We start from the raw sequence: 17,801 nt of genomic DNA, 5'->3' as shown, positions 1-17,801 counted from the left end.
AAGTAAGACGACCAGAGCAAGGCTAAAGCACCCTGGAAATGGGTTGAGTTCATAAAAAAGCAAATATATTCTTAGGATAGGTCTCCCAGTTCAGTAAAACTGCTGTTCATAGCTTGTGCATTCATGCTGGTTTCTTCAAGTAATCTCTCATTCCATTAAAATAATTTATAATTACCCAGCTTTCTTTGCCCTGGTGTTTGCAAACTTAAAAATGTTATAGTTGCTTTCTTCCAAATTTCTAGTCACTTTGCTTTACATCATCAAATGCAAAGACTACTTCCCAGTCCTCAGCATGCCATCCTCCTCAGCAGTGTCAGAGGTAGCAAACCACTTAACTTTTAAGACAATATATATTTCTTTGGTCTCTTCCTTCTCCTTCTCAGTCTTCTTGGCTATCCAGTTGTCCCAGCACCCTCTGTTGAAAAGACTGTTCTTTTCCTCACTCAATTGTGTTGGCACCTTTGTCAAAAATCAATTGATCATAAATTAAGGGTTTATTTCTGGTTCTCAGTTCTATGCCATTGATCTATATGTCTATGCCAGTCCACAGTGACTTGTAAGTTTTGAAATCAGGAAATGTAGCCCTCTAATTTTGTTTTTCTTTTGCAAGATTGTTTTGACAATTCTACGTCCACATACATTTTGCTGGCCAATTTCTGCAAAAAGCCAGCTGGTATTTTCTTAGGGTTATTGAATCTGTAGGTCAGTTTGGGGGAGTGCTGTCACTATAACAGTATTAAGTCTTTAGATTCATGAACATGGGATGTCTTTCCATTTACTTAGGTCTTCTGGAATTTCTTGTGACAGTATTTTGTAGTTTTCAAGGCCAATGACATTTTAAATGATATTAAAAATATATTTTCTAATTGTTTGTTCTGGCATACAGAAGTACAATTGACTGTGTGTGTGTTTGTATTGATCTTGTATCTAGTGACCTTTCTAAATTTACTCAACTTTAAAAAAAATCACTCTGTAATAATAAATGAGAAACAAAGGTTTAATGACATTTAATTATGGATTAACACAGGCTGCCTTTCTCAATCCATGGCAGATGGTTGTGTATCTCATATGGTATCTGAGGTATCCTGAATGAAGAGTGATCCCACAAATGTAAAGCGGATGTCAGTGACTCCCTCACACATGTGTTTTTTCAGTTTATTGCAAAATAGCATATATACTCAGTTACATGGATTTATACATGATACCATCTACTTTTAACTAAATGTCCCTCATTAAATGGACAATGCCTTAAAAACATCCCTACAAAATAAAGCAAAAATAAATCGGAAGAGCTGACATTTCTACTCTTGTACAACCTCTTTTTAGTTACCATAAAAGGTTTTAAAAAACCCAACTAATCAGATTTGTAAAAGAAAGCCCCCAAATTAGAAATGATCATGAAACACTATTAGAAATACACTTATTACAGCTGTTATTAGCTATTAACCTAAGTGTTAGGCTTTAAGGTACTATGTCAAAGAAGACCAATAGTGTGGTTTAACATTTCTAAGTATAATACATATATTGGGGATAAATGTACACGCACAACCAAAAAAGTCTGTGCCCCAGTACTACAGGGAATGGGTTAGAGAGGGCACCAGTAGACACAGGGAAGCCAGTTAGGAGGCCACAGTCTAGGTAAGAGATTAGAGAAGGTTGCAATGGATGTGGAGAGAAATAGATACATTTTAGAGATATTCAGGAATTTGGATCAACAGGACTTGGTAATTAATTAGATATGAGGGGGTTGGGGTCTAAAGATGATGTCCTAGTTTCTGGCATAACACACTGGGTAGAAGGTGGTGTTGACTGAAACAGCAAACGTTGGAGGAGAAACAGATTTTTGGAGGAAAGATGATGAACTGTTGTGGACATACCAGGCTTGAAAGAAAATTGAGAGGGAGAGAATAATTCCACTCCCTAAGCATACCTCCAATAAAATGTTATATATTTTATGTAACAGAAGACATGTACACCATGTTTATGACAGCATTACTTGTAACAGTCAAAAAACAGGCAACCCACATGTCCTTCAACAGCAGAATAGGTAAAATGTGATAAATTCATGCACTGGATCACTGACAAAACTATTGCTATATGCAATGACATGAATTTATTTCACCAGTATGATGTGAGCAAAAGAAACTAATCACAAGATGAAAAAGAATACATACCATGATTCTATGTATATAAGTTAAAAAGCAGGCATAATCTCTAGTGTTCAAAGTCAGGACAGTATTTACTTTTGGGAAGGGAGCAAGGGAGAAGTAGTGATTGAAAGGGGACTCCCAGGGAGCTCTGTGGAGCTCATAATGCTCTATTTCTTGACAAGGTTCAGAGTGACGTCAATGTGGTCGCTGTAGTAATTCATCAAGCTGTGGACTTATGATGGTGTATTTTTCTGTGTATGTTATAGCAGACAAATACTGTATGACTCCATTTATATGAGGTTTCTAGAGTAGTCAAATTCATAGAGACAGAAAGTAGAAGGGTGGCTGCCAGGGGCTGGGGGGAGAAGGAAAGGCATAGCTTAATGGGTATAGGGTTTCAGTTTTGCAAGATGAAAAGACTTCTGGAGATTGGTTCCACAACAACGTGAATCTAGTCAACACTACTGAACTGTACATCTAAAATGGTTAAGATGGTAAACTTCATGTTACATGTATTTTACCATAATTAAAAATTAAACGAACAAACGAACCAATCAACCCTTCAGTAATTTTCTACTCCTCTTGGGATAAAGTCCAAAATCCTAACACAGCCTAGAAAGTACTGACCCACCTTTTCACCTCTGCTGTATACCACTCTTCCCCTTACTCTCAACTCCTTTCAGTTCCTCAAGCACACCAAGGGTTTCTTTGTACCTTTTGGTCTTCATATATTTTCCTGGCCTGAAATGGTCTTCCTTTCTGTGCCCCTCTTAGTTTAATATCTGCTCCTGCTTTAGCCTCAGCTTAAACATCGTTTCTTCCGAGAAGCCTGCCCTGAGCATCCTAGACTGGGTCAGTTCTCTCATTTATGCTCTCTCAGCATCCTGATACTTTCCCCAAGAATTATTATTAAATTATTACTTGTGTTATTATCTGTTTAATGTTTGTTTTCACCACTAGACAATACACAGGGGCTGACTCACCTTGCTTCTTCCACTAGACAGCCACCAGACAGCATGAAGGAACTTCTTGTCCTGCCTGCCGTACATGTGTTTAATAATTATTTGCTGAATGAGTATTTGAAGAGCTGTCCCACATGAGTTTAGGATTTCTGATCCAGATGAATTATAGTCTGGTGACAACATGCAAATGAGAAACTGCATCATTGACAATGATCTTTGAGCAATCATAGAAGAGAGACATTAGAAAACTAACCTGTGTAAATAGCACTCCAATATTTATAAACTGATAAAGATGGACTGTGTAGATTATGGGCTAGTTAGGGTACTATTAATCCCTAGAAAAATTTCAGAAATAATTATTCAAGGAATAATTTGTAGACACTTAGAAGAGGAAGCTATAATCATGGGGTGCTTGCACAGGTTCACAATGTGTGGGAGACAGAATAATGCCCTCCTCCCAATCCTCCCAATGTCTCCATCCTAATCCCTGGGACCTGTGAATATGTTAGGTAACATGACAAGAGGGAATTAAGGTTGGTAATCAGTTGACTTTAAAATAAAGAGATTACCTTGGACTATGTGGGTGGGCCCAATGTAATCACAGGGTCTTAAATGTGGAAGAGAGGTAGGAGATCAGAGTCACAGAAAGCTCTGAAGATGCCTCACTGCTGATTTTGAAGATAGAGGAAGGGGCCATGAGCCAATGAATACAGGCAGTCTCTAGAAGCTGGAAAAAACAAGGAAATGGATTCTCCCTCAGACCATCCAGAAGGAATGCAGTCTTGCCCTACACCTTGATTTTAGCCCAGTGAAACCCATTTAGGACTTCTCACTTCCAAAACTGTAGGATAATAAATTTGTGTTCTTTTAATCCACCTGGTTTGAGGTAATTGATTACAGTGGCAATAGGAAAATAACATACTATTATGCCATAAAAACGCACTTCTTCTCCTTCCTAGCAAATCAGAAACAAAGTAAATACAATATATTTGTTTTTTCCATCAAAGAACTTGATTATGTCTTTTATGATATCATAAGACAAAGAAATATGTACTACATGCAAAGTCAATAAAGTAAATTAGAAAATGGTTAAATGCCCTCCCCACTCCCCCAGAAGTGCTGATTAATGGAATAATGTCAACCATCTTAGAAGGTTTTTAGAAACACACTACAAGGGTCTGTTCATTCACACTCTTCCGATACTTTTATCAATAACTTAGAGCAGCGTTCTTAACTTTGGGTCCGTGGACCACTTGAGGCCTCAACAGGCATCTGAACCTCTTAAACTTTATTGAAAACTCTGTGTACATATACACAAATAAGTATTTTTCATCAGAAAGGTCCACAGCTTTCATTAAAGTCTTAACAGGAATCCATAATCCCAGAAGGTTAAGAACCACTGACCTACATGAAGACACAGGAAGTATGCTCATCACCTTCACGGGTGACACAAAGCTGCTAGAAAGAGTAAAGACTGGATGAAAAATCAGGATTCAAAAAGTATCCTGAAAGGCTGAATGAACAGGCTGAACCTCGTAAAGGTAAAATCACTTGGCTTAGGGCAGCCTCTATGAAAAAGACCTAGAAGGTCTAATCAGCAGTAATCTCAGTATGAGTCAGTGATCAGGGCTACCAAAAGAACCTACATGACTCTAGGCAGGTGTTCAGAATGATGGAAAAAAAGCATTCTACTCTTTTCTGCATTGGTGAAACCAAGTTGCAATACTGTTCAATTATGCTTTTCTCTTTGGGCCGCCATAACAAATGACTACAAACCTGGTGGCTTAAAACAACATAAATTTATTGTCTCACAGTTCAGGCCAGAAGTCGAAGTGAAGGTGTTGGCAGGGCTGGCTCCTTCTGGAGGCTCCAAGAGAGAAATAGTCCCATGTCTCTCTCCGAAGCCTCTGGTGGTTGCCAGCAATCCTTGGCACTCCCTGGTGATGGCAGCGTAACTCCTATCTCTGTCTACCTCTATCCTCCCATTGTCTCTCTGTATCCTCTCTTCTCCTTATAAGTACACCAGTCACTGGATTTAGGCTCCACCCTAAATTAGTATGATCTTATCTTGATCCTTAACTACTTACATCTGCAAAGATCCTATTTCCAAATAAGATCATCACATTCTGAGCTTCCAGGTCGACATGAAGTTTTGTAGGACACTATTCAACTCACCGCATTCTTTAAGTGGAATATTGCTTTCTATGGTTTACAATACCATATTCTTAAGAATGGTCAATAGAAATAGGAATATGAAGTCTAAGGGTTAGAGGACTTGAGTCAGACAAGGAAATTAACTACTGTCTACAAATTTTTGAACTGCCTTTTTTTCCTCCAAAAGAAAAAAAGACTTTCTAACATTCTGTTTTCCAGAGATGAATGTGGTAGATTTCTGTCACTCATTTGTTCAAGCTTGAGCTGTAAAACCATTGGATAGTAATGCTGAGGCCTCAGATGGGTGGTTAGACTTGATGATCACTGATGACTGTTAAGTTCTTAGATTCTAAAATTCCTTCCCCATGTCTCCATCTCCATGGCCCTTTTAACTGGCCATTATACAGTATCAAAGAACCATAAAGCTCTACTAATACAGCAAACACTGTGTGGGAGAGTAGGAGGTAGAGGTGAGTGGGATGCCAGCAAGAAGGTACACATTGTAAAGAAAACTCAGAAGCCCTAGGAACGAAAGAATATCAGAATACAGGTAGCTTCAGCATGGTGAGCAAGGGTGAGATGAATGGCCTGAGGGAAGGAAAGGCTGGAGCCAGACCAAGCAGCAAGTGCCTTGTATACCACAGTAAGGAGTTCAGATTTCCATTCTAAGGACAATAAGAAACCACTGAAGGGTAGTTTAAGCAAGGAGTGACATGACTGGGTGAAGCTTCAAGATCACTGTGGCTACCAGGGAGAAAAGACTGATGGAAGTTAAGAGAAAAAGCAGAAAGACCAAAAAAGGGTAAGAGATGGTAGCTGCCTGTACTAAGATGGCAGGAGTGAAAATGGCAAGCAACAGATAGATATGATACACCCTGAAGGTAAACTGTGGAGGATGGATCAGATGTGGAATGTGAGGAAAAGAAGCCAGGATGAAATTTGTTTAAATAACAAGAGCGGACAGCGATGTCATTTACTGAGATGGAGAAGACTGGGGAACAGTGGTAGCAGACTGGAAGGCAAAAAATAGATATATATCAAAAGCTCCATTTGAAGCTTATCAATCTGGAGGTGTCTCTGAGAAATTTAAGTTAAAGATACCAAGTAGGCAGTTGAATATATGAATCCAGAGCTCAGAGGAGAAGATTAGGCTAAAAGTAAAGATACAGGAAGCTGTCGCAGGAGGCATGTGGAGAGAGGAAAAAATTGTTGTCACAAAGAGTTCTCTTATTTCTTTACAAGAAAATATTTTTGGATTACTGGATATTGTTAAGTGCCCATTTATTTTTGCTTAAGTTTTATGATCTCAAACCTCAGTCAGTTGGGTTCTAAGATTTTTCTCCAGCAACATTCAGCTGCTTGGGTGACAGAAAGCATGGAGAAGATGAATGGAGAAGATGAATGGAGAGGAGCTCAGATGTTGGGAAAACAGGGAGCTTCTTCAAAGAAAAAAAAATAGGGGGCAGAATTCATTTGCAGTGCACACAGGGGAAAGAGTGGGAATCATACTGTGTACATGGATTAAAAAAAGACAAATTCACCCAATGGCATACAGCAAAGTGCACCAGCCCCATTCACCCCATCACCCCCAGTCGCCAGAGGCAACCACTTTTAACTAGCTCTTTTTTAGTTCTTCCGGTGGTCACCTTCCACTAGTTCTAAAAAGGCTTACAGCCATTATTTCCTGGTTTCTCAACTTTAGACATTGTCTGTGGATTTACGATGTCACAAATTAGGATTCTGCTCACTTAACACTTCTCCATCTTCCCTCTCTTCTGATTTTATTATTTCATTATTTTCCACTGCAGTTAAACCTTTCTAGTTTCTGCAATTACAGACTATCTCTTGAATCCTCACCTGTGAGAGGAGGTGAAGATACTGGCCCTCACCTGTCCCTAATATCTCCTTTCTCTCTTCTATTTCTCCAGCTTTGTCATCTATTTATAATTGTATACTCTTAAGGTTGATAACATTTCCTTTCTGGTCTGCAATTATACAGGTTTCTCTGCTACACAAAAGTCGAGCATTCCTGTGAAACCTTTTGTAAGCCAAAATGGCAAAAAGAGAAGAAGCAATTACTGCAGGACACATCTTGCTAATGGACCCACAAAATAAATCAAGATAGAGCACAGATGCTCACAGACACGGTTCACAGCTACGGCAGCTCAATGTTAAGATGCTGAGTGTCGTTCCGGGGCAGGAGCTTGGCAGGGCCGCTCTCACTGCTCTGGGTGCAGCTGCCTCTACACTGGCTTGTCAGGCTACAAAACAAACGCTGAATGCTATTTTCGCTTCTTGCCTTTTTTCCATTAAAAGCGAAAATCCTCTTCAGATTTCTGAAGAGGAAATCAAAAATAGGTACTAGGGCTTCCCTGGTGGCACAGTGGTTGAGAGTCCGCCTGCCGATGCAGGGGACACGGGTTCGTGACCCGGTCCGGGAAGATCCCACATGCCATGGAGCGGCTAGGCCCGTGAGCCATGGCCGCTGAACCTGCACGTCCGGAGCCTGTGCTCCGCAATGGGAGAGGCCACAACAGTGAGAGGCCCGCATACCACAAAAAAAAAAAAAAAAAAAAAGGTACTAATGTAGGTCTTTTGTAAAAGCAAAGTGTAAAGCGAACTTTCAAAAAGTGGAGATTACCCATAGTTAAGTCTTCATGCTTTAACTACAGATTGATCTTAAACAGTGAAAGCCAACAAAACCAATAAAAGCATTAATATCATCATGATAAAAATATCATACAAAAGCCAAGTCCTGTCCCTTTCTAGGATTTACTAACTGCTCAAAACGATGACACATTTTAGCTTGATTCCTGTTAAGACAAGAACACTTGGTCTTAGAGTTCCTCTTTTCTTATTGGTGAAAAACATGAGAGTTCCTCTTTTCTTATTGGTGAAAAACATGCCCTCTTCAGTTATTTCTAGTGTCTTCCAGTTTTCTACTCATTCTAACCACTGCTTGGAATTCATTCAGTTCTTCTTGAAGCTAGGGAATAAACTTAAAAAAAATACCAACCTTAGACACATACTTGTTCACTTTAGAGAGTATGACTTTCCCCCTATGGAGAAGGTTTTATATTAAAAATAATTTCAAAAAAATGAGAGAGAAAAGAAAATGAGAAATGTCACCCACAATCCAATCAACATAACACAACCATTTTAATCTTTGCATATTACTTTGAGTCCCTGTCCACTGTAAGCATATTTAACACAGTCACAGTTCAATCACTATGCATTTACTTTTGTAGGATATAGCCAGCTTTCACAATGATCCCCTTTAATGGCTATGTAACATTCCACTAAATAGATATATCATAATTTATTAAACCCACTTGGGAAGCGATACAAGATGTGGTTAAAGTATAAGCTCTGCAGTCAGACAGACCTACATCAAGTCCAAACTCTACTGAATCACCACAGGATTCAGCTGGTGGATTACCTCACTCGCTTTAATTCGTCCAACACTAATTACCAGTGCCACCCTCCTATGTTCCAGGCTCAACACTAAGCACTGAGTATGCAAGAGTGGACACTGAGACAGGATCTCTGCCTTCAGAAACAAACAAGATAGATATATAATTTCCAACCATGTTAAGCGCTATAAAGAAAAAAACCCACTAAGTGCGAGACTGGAGTGCCTTAAATTCCCACCCACAGAATGAGGATATAGTACTACCGAGAGCTGTTACAAGTATTAAATGATAATCCATGTACAGTATTTGGCACCATTCTTGGTACACAGTAGTTACCCAATATATATTAACTATATCACTGCCTGGGATAAAGAGAGAACACCAAAGCAGGAAATACCATCCTCTCAGTATACTCCTTCCTCTGTCAATATAAATCCTGTACTTTTTCAGGTTTGAGTTTACTGCTAGAAGTTTGATGTGGGTCTTTTTTAGATCCATTTCTCTCCTTATTATGTTCAAGTTTTCTTTTACCTCCCTGAACAAACTGAGTATATTTGTTATAGCTGTTTTAACATCCTTATCTGCAATTCCATCATTTGCCCCATTTCTGGGACTGTTTCTACTGCCTGTTTCCTGTCTGGTTATGGGTCATGTTTTTCTATTTCTTAGCTTGTCTGCTAATTTTTGATTGGATGCTAGTCTTGGATTTCATGTTTTGGGGAGCTGGATTTTACTGTATTCCTTTAAATATTATTGGAGTTTGTTCAGGATTAGTTACTTCGAATAAATCTGATCCTTTTAAGGTCTGCTTCTAAGCTTTGGTAGGTGGGTCCAGAACAGGCTTTCTCCAGGGCTAATTTGGCCTCACTCCATGCCTTGTGCATCAGGTCTTTCTACTCTGATTAGTGAGAATACGAACTATTCCCAGCCTTGTGCGAACTCCAACAATTCTTCCCCCTGCTAAGTTTTAACAGTTCTCCATAAAACGTGCAGATCAGTACTCAACCAAAGGCTTGAGGGTACCCCTTGCAGCTTTCCAGAGCTTGCTCTCTGTGCAGCTCCCTCCTCTCCTATACTTGACCTCCTCACACATTCAAGCTGCCTTTGCCTCCCTGAGCTCTGAACTCTGTCTCATCAACTCGGGGAGACCACCAGATTCTTTCTGGGTCCCCCCCTCCCTGTGCTGCAGCTTGGAAACTCTCCAGGAGGTAAACTGAGGCGGTCACAGAGCTCTGTTGTTTATTTCCTTTCTCTCAGGGATCACTGTCTTGTGCTGTTTTTTGACCTATTTCTAAAACAACTTTGTCAGGTTTCCCAGTCACTTGAGGTGGCAAGATAAACCTGGTGTCTGTTACTCCATTATGGCTGGAAGCAGAACTAATCAAGTTTGACTTCAACTTCCACATTTTCAATGCAACTTCTTTAGACTACAAGTCCAAATAATTTTTCATTTCTCTGATCTTTGTACCATTTACGATCTAGCATAATAACAGAGGCCCTACAGTATATTCTGTCCATCAACACCCCACCATCCCCCATCCCACCATACAGCTTCCAGCAATGCCTGCTATCAGTTTCACTACCAGACCAAGCACCACAGGATTAAATGCAATCACATAGGCTTGTGCCAGGCACAGTCCTAGGTGTTTGGCTGAAACAAAGAAGACACTGTCCCTAATTTCCAAGAGCTCACAGTTTGGGACAACTGAGTAATCAAATTCTCACCCATAAATCCATAAAATAGTTTTAATGGGAAAAACTAAGGTATAAATGAACCTTTAGAACAGGGATTGTGGGTTGTCAAAAGTTTTCTTAAAGGGCCAGAGAATAAGTAGTTTAGGCTTGGAAGCCATACAGGCTCCTGTAATAACTGCTCAACTCTGCCGGTGTACCTTGAAAGTAACCACAGACATGTGAGTGAATGGGCATGGCTGTGTTCCAATAAGCTCTGTTTACAATAACAGGTGGCTGGCCCCCTGGCTGGAGTTTGCAGACAGCTTGCACCACCTTCTACAATGGCATGTCCTGTTTGTGCCATCCAGACAAGACTGATCTCAACAGGAAAACCAAGTTCTCTCAGGTAGAATTACATACTATGTCTTTTGCACACACCACAGAACCTGTATAACACAAGCACAGTGTAGGTGCTTATCAAGGACTTTTTAATTTACTTCATTTGACATTTGAAGGGCTCCCTTTATTTCACTCAAAATTGCTTCCAGCAGTAAAGAAATCTACACTTACTATGATTTACGGAAAAAATGAATGCCTAGTGCATAAAATACTCTAAGATGATAAAACAAACAAATGTTGATGATCCTGACAACTTAATTTCATTTTGTAAATAAGTCAAGGTTGCTATATTTAAAAGAACCAGCTGTGAGGACTATCCATGCATCCCAGTGATGTGGACATGGTCCAAAACACTACCAGACTTCTTTGAGGATTATCTAAAGAAAGAGTTCACAAGCACGTTAAAAAACTGCATCAAAAATAATTTTCAATTGTCAAAATTAAAATCTATCCAGAAAAGACAAAGATTTGGTATATTGCATGTATTTTTCAAATTGTTCAATCAAAAAGATAATCTCACAAAACAAATTCTAAATGTTTAAATTTGTTTTCATTGTTGTACAGTATGTATGTATATATATGCACACATACACACCCATGTGACTGGTGTGAAAAAAACAGTATCCTTAATGGGTTTATGCCGGCAGGTTTGTTTAACAAGATTTGTCTTATTACTTTACAGTCACACTTTGTTCAAGATGGAGGGAATCTTGGAAGCCATCTAATCGAACGTTCCTTCAAATGAAGGATTTCCCTTTTGTAATATTCAAAACAATGCTCTGTAGTTTGTTCATCTCTTAAAACTCATAGTCAGAATTGAACATGCACTAAAGGTGTGCTTGGCCTATAATGAAGTGCGACCAGTGCTACCCAGGATCCAGATGCTCAAATGCATGCAAGATTAGAATGAGCTCGTCAGTGAGCAGGCTTTGTCCTGTAACATGCAGCTCTAAGCCTCATCTCCCCTCAACTCCCTTCCCTGCAGCTAATTTTTTTTTACCCAAATCAAGACTACATATTCATTCCTATTAACTTTTTTCTTAGTTTCAGCCCACCATTCCATATACTGAGATCCTAAGGATCCTGTAGTCCAATATTTCAGTTAAATATGTCATGTCTTTATCAAAATCACTGGCACAACAATCAAAGAACTTCACAATGTGAAGAATAACAGGAGGAAAAATTGAAGGCAACAAGTATAGACAACACTTTGCCATAAAGAGAAACAGAGAAATGGGATGGCAGCAGGATGGATATTTGGTGGGGAGGTCAAATGTTTAAATATATATATTCAAATATTTATATGCTAATGAATCATCCAAAAGCAAAGGAAAAATACAGTATGTAAAAACATTTTCTAAATTGTTAAATTCTAAATTATTAAATTTCAACACAAATATAATTTATCATATATTGCTTGGTCATCTAATTTATATCAAAATCTGGTTTTTAGAGCCTCCAGCTCCTGAATTCTCCTTCCTTTCAGGATCTCTGCTTCTAGGATCACACTTACTTTTTCTCTGAATATTCTGAAATCTCTAACTATATCCAGTAGCCCCTGCCTTTGCCATTATGAAACTGAACATCACATGGCCCTTTTCATCCAAGATCTTGTTTCCACATTAATCGCCTTTACTCTCAGAATTTTAAAAATCAAATTCAGGCTTAATGGATTCTTCCAACAGAATCACATAAAACTTAAGAATCTAAGATTTTTAAAAAAATGTTATTGTATCCCTACAGTCAGCAAGATGGCCAAAAAAAGTTTATTATTTGGTAAAATTGCTCTCCAAGGCTGTAACATCCAATCCTGAACATTTCTAGGCTAAGTGGCCATTACCAAATTCTTCCCACCAGCACATCTGCATACAAAAGGACATCATCAACAACAGGGCCTTCTCCTCTCCCAACCCCCACGCTAGGGTCAAACAAAAAGTTAGTGTGCACACACATAAAGCACATTTACAATGTCCACTGCACAGTAAATGCTAGCTAGTTTACATTTGTTTCTAGATCTAAGCTCACCCTTTGAGTAAGTAGTAAGAAAGCAACCATGAACCACGATCTGTACATAAATATAAGGTGTGTTCTTTCAAAAGTCCATTTCTAAAAATGAATTCTTTATCAGTTAAAATATGAAATTTGTTGTCACCAAACAAATGAATCTCCATTTACATCTATTTAATGATAAAGAATATATTTTCAAAGTACAACACTTGTTTATGAAATATTTTATAAAGTTTAAAGTTTCCAAAATGTACTTTTAAAATACTAAAGCATCTAAGGAAAAAATAGCCAATTTGCCCTTTAAAGATATAGGACAAATAAATCTTGCTCAGTAATTCATACATGCCTAACCAATAGAAACAATGCAAAATAACAAGAAAGGTTTTTACTTTCACAAACCAAGTCATAGATTTAAAATGAGTCATCATGTTAAGCTCTAGGAAAACTGTAAAGTGATTTTGTCTTTATGTTCATTTCTACCAAACATTTGTCCTCAAAATGAATTTTCATTAATTTCCCATCTATTGACCACAGCTGTTTTTTTTGCCAGGAATTCTGTCTCATAACTGTTTTTTGTAATTTGAACATCACTTTGTTCAGTGTCAACACACAGTAAATCTTCAATAAACTTGTTAAGAATCAAATTATAAGAGCTTAAGAGTCAGAAGGAATGCATAATTTTTTCTAAAAATACAAAAATTTGAGACTCATTAAATCAAGAATATCATAATGTGAAATACCCAAATATTACTCAAATTTTAAACCGTTTTCTTTCTTTTTTTATTTGCGGTATAATTGACATAAGCCATTTTCTTAAACAGGAAAAGTTTTCAGAGATTTCTACCACAATTCTTGTTTTTCAAATACATTCCTGGGACTTCCCTGGCAGTCCAGTGGTTGGGACTCTGCAAATCCCTGGTCAGGGAACTAAAGATCCTCCAAGTGCATGGTGCAGCCAAAAAAACCATGAAACAAAAAAAAACAAAAATAAAATACATCCTAAATTCCTGCTGCAAAAGCACAAAAATGTCTTAGATTTCATGTTAATCCATCGGTTTAGAAACAATTTACAGGTAAACTGACATAAAAACCGCCACTAGACTGTGAGATTCAGGAAGAGGAGAGAGATTTGTTTTGTTCATTGCTGTGGCCCCTCCCTCTGCCCCAGTGCCTTGGATGGTGGCTGGTACCAGTAGGTTTTCAATTAGTATTTGCTGGATTGAAAGAACCTATGTGTGCAGACCCCTTAGTACAAAGCCAGACCCAAACCTGCAGGATCCCACCAACACCATGAGAAAACATGGAGCAATCTCATGCTGTGCAGATACAAATTGAGCCTCTAGAGAACAGAGGACAGGAAGAGAAGACAGACACTCAGGGGAACTGACTGCAGACTCAGTTTCCACACACTGCTCCAATGTATTCACATTGATGCCGTGTTTAAACTCCACCAATTTAGAGATTAATTTAGGTTAACAAATCTCCTCTTGTAAGAATGCAGGAATCATTTAAACTTCTCAATAACCTTATGGTGTAAACATTTCACCATTCCACTTTGCAAATGAAACTGAGGCTAAAAGGCCGAATTACTTTCTTAGAGTCACAAAGTACTTTCCCAGTGTCACACAGTTTATGTACAGCACGACTCAGAACCTTTAATCCTTTAATGCTACCACCTCGTTGACAGGGGACTAGGACTAACCTTTACCCACACATCAGTGCCCAATACCTTTCTATCCAAACACCTAAAACAAGTTTTCTTAAAGGTGGAGCTTTTGTTTGGGGTGACAGGCAAGCAACAAGTAGTTTCAGAACATGGATCACTTATGAGGTAAGTATCTAAAATGAGGATCATGTATTTGGGGTGCCTGGGGGAATCAAGCCCCAAAGCAAACCACAGATTTCAAAATACTGCACAGGGCCAGCTCTTGCTCTAGAACAGTTTGCCTCTCTCTCTTCCTCTTCCTCCCCTTCCACGTGACCCTCACAGATCTCAGTACCAGAAAATAGACTACCATTGTCAGTGCCATAGTTTGGCAACATTATGTGTCCCAACCACAGTGACTGGCACAGAACAAGCAGGCAAATATTTACTGAATGAACCAAAGGCCAAAGTTGTTTCTGTGGGCAAGGTGGGACCCTAACTGCCTTTTTTAACAAAGTGGAGATGAGAAGTGTACCCTAACACTTGATTACTGGTGTAAAAATGAACTTTTAAAAGGCAGGTGTAAACTGGGGACAGGCTACAGTCAAAGCCTTACCTGGTTCTTCTTCCTCAGCTAGATTGCCTCAAAGAAGAAAACAGCTTAGCACGTTAGCATTCAAATACAGATCTCAGAAGGCGCATGATGTTTTAATATTTTAGAGTATAAAACCAAACACCATTACCTTATTTAGGTTGCCTAGTTTAGGTCATGTTAACATGAACAGCAGCTTAAAAGAGTCCCCTCTCAGCATTCTCGGGGTGAGAGTGGGTGGAGGGTGAGAAGAATAGTAGGCATTTTTCCAAAAAGTTTGCTGTGGGCCAAAAAACAAAATCATACTCCACAGTGTGGGAAAAGTTTCCTTTAAAACATGGCCAGAAATTTATACAAATATATGCTTTATACCAAATAATTAAACAGAGTGTATGATAATAGGAAGACGTAAGGTTAAGCCAAACGCTTCAGAGACAACTCTCGAAAATTTTACCTATTTCCCCTTTGGTAGACTCCCGTGACCTGAAGACTTGGCTACAGGTTCCAATTGGTATTGGATTCTTCATAACGTGTGATTTTCAGGCGTCAAATTACAGTAAAGCTGGTGGGGCAGAGTAACAGCCAAAAGCAACAGGGAAGATGCCCATTTTTCTCCTCCACCCTCCTCTCACTTGCCACTTAAGAAAAACGGCACGCCTCTACATTAGAAAAGGGCCTCATCCTTTGAGATTCAATGCAGCGCTAAGTCTGTGATTTCGGGAACGAACCTGCGGATTCCAAAATACAGGTTAAGACCTCATCCATCATGAACTAGTTTTGCGCTCTTCCACCACCTCCTTTGTCTGAGCTGTCCCTGCAAACTCGCAGTTCAATGCCTTCCTGTAAACAAGCTAACTAAACCAAAAAGGAACGTTCTAAGTCTTTCTCAAAAGAAGAACGCGTCTGAAGCCTCATCCCAGGAGTGAGCAGGCGGGGGTGCACACGACGGGAACCTCGACCCTGGGGCCGCCCGCCGAGCTACGCGACAATCCGGGCCGGGGTGGGGGCGCCGCGCCCGCCGCCCCCGCGCCCAGGCTGCGGCTCCCGCGGGGCCAGGGACCGGGGACCATCGCCCGCCGCTTCGCCACGGCTTCTCTCTCCGCTGCCAGGCACTCACCTCCGTGGATAGGCAGCGGCGCCAGCACCTGACCGCGGACCTCGGCCTTGGGCGAGTCGAGCCCGTAGCGCCCGCGGTCGATGCGGAATGTGAGCGGGGCACCGCGGCCGGGCTCCTGCACCGTCACGTTGATGAGCGCCGTGTAGTACTCCTGGCTCGCGTTGTCTGCCCTCGCCGGCCACAGGCTGCAGGTCAGCAGCGCGAGCGCGGCGAGCCGGGCCGGGCCCGCCCGCGCCGCACCGCTCATCGTCCCTCCGGCTGCCGCCGCCGCCGCTGCCGCTGCTCTCGGACCGGGCTCCCGGGCCGGCGCCGAGAGGCGGCGCGGGCGCGGCCGCCGCGGCTGCGGGAGCGCACGCGCGCGGCCGGTGCAGGGCCGGGCACGAGCACGGCCCTCCTCGGTGCCGCGGCCCTGCTGCTCGCCGCCCTCACGTCCGCGGCTCGCCCGCGGGGACGCGCCCATGGGCCCCTTCGGCGAGGACGACGGGTCAGCCCGCGCGCGATAGTCTCCTCCGGGTCCCTCCAGGGCCATGGGGGCGGGCCCTCTCCATTCCCCGGGGCCGGTCCCGCCGAGTGGGGGCGCCTCGCAAGGACACGACAGAGGTGGGAGATGCGCCCGAAGAAGGGTCTCTAGAGCACAAAGTCCCGGTCGCCGAGCTGCTGCCTCAGGCGCGCGCTCGCCACCGCCCCGCCCACTGTCAGCCGGGTGGCACGGCGCAGGCTTGGGGCTCAGCCCCGCCTCCATGCGCATGCGTGCGAGGGCCTGTCCGCTCCCGCCCGCCTGCACGAGGGCCCTAGGAGGCCCTGGCGCTTTCTTAACCCGCGCCCGGACGTGTTTATACGTCAGGCGTGATGCGCCTAGGATCTAGAGCCTGGGTGCTTTCCAAGGGCCTCTGGAAGAGTTTGAGATGAGGTTACAAAAGAAAAAGAGCTAAAACTTTAAAATTAATTTAAAGATTAAATGTCAATGGGATTACACATTTCAACTGGTCAACTCCAAGTCATATAATTGGCATCACAGGAGGGAGAATGCGTCTGTGCAAATAAGAGTACAAGGCCTCACTAGGCCCGGATCTTTAAGGACATCTGAGTCATTAGGAAGGACCCCTACAGACTAGATGAAACCTCCAGAGTCCCTTGGACAAGGTGGAGACTGTGGTGAGACTTTCCCCCCACCCCAGACCCCCCAGCACACACACTACCCTATACACACACACACACACACACACACACATACACACACACTGTATCAGTTAAGCTGTGCACCCTTCTAAAGCATAAGTGAAAGGGAAGGGTGAGTCTAGATTTGGGTGTAGCTGAATTCAGGAGCTTATATGATTTTGGGCAGCATACTCATCATTGCCATGAAGCAGGGAGGAAGGATGGCATCTTCTGACTAGCCAGGCCTGGATCTCCTGCCTCCTATAGTGGAAAGGGGGTGGAAGTCATCCTTGCTCAACCAACTGTACTGCGAATCCCAGAGAGAGGCAGCATTCCGAAGGAAAGCTGAGGCGCAGTTTCCAGGGAAAGGGTATGGATGTAGTGCAGGCCAACACATCAGATGTCCACTGGTGCCTTCTTATCGACATTCTTAACAATTTCTCCCTCCAATTCCTTCCCTTCCATCCCCACTACCTTTGTTTGTCTAGTCCATGTCCTGTCCTGAGACTGCGTTTTATTTACTTGCATAC

General features: G+C 41.6%; 1 protein-coding gene across 3 annotated transcripts in view; it reads right to left on the bottom strand.

Annotated features, from left to right (window-relative positions):
- The window catches only part of RNF130 (ring finger protein 130), a 112,342-nt gene extending 95,944 nt beyond the window's left edge, over window positions 1-16,398 (bottom strand). The window contains exon 1 of one of the 3 annotated variants that reach the window (XM_060144400.1): window positions 16,114-16,398. In XM_060144400.1, coding sequence (XP_060000383.1) covers window positions 16,114-16,360 — 247 coding nt within the window. In that variant the 5' untranslated portion in view covers window positions 16,361-16,398. The remainder of the gene's footprint in view (window positions 1-16,113) is intronic. The other 2 variants (XM_060144399.1, XM_060144398.1) reach the window with 2 other exon arrangements.
- Window positions 16,399-17,801: the final 1,403 nt, after the last annotated feature.

The sequence above is a fragment of the Lagenorhynchus albirostris genome, chromosome 3 (assembly GCF_949774975.1).
Source record: "Lagenorhynchus albirostris chromosome 3, mLagAlb1.1, whole genome shotgun sequence".
NCBI classification, from domain to species: domain Eukaryota; kingdom Metazoa; phylum Chordata; class Mammalia; order Artiodactyla; family Delphinidae; genus Lagenorhynchus; species Lagenorhynchus albirostris.
The sequence above is the reverse complement of the archived record's forward strand: the minus strand, read 5'-3'. Positions and strand labels throughout refer to the sequence as shown.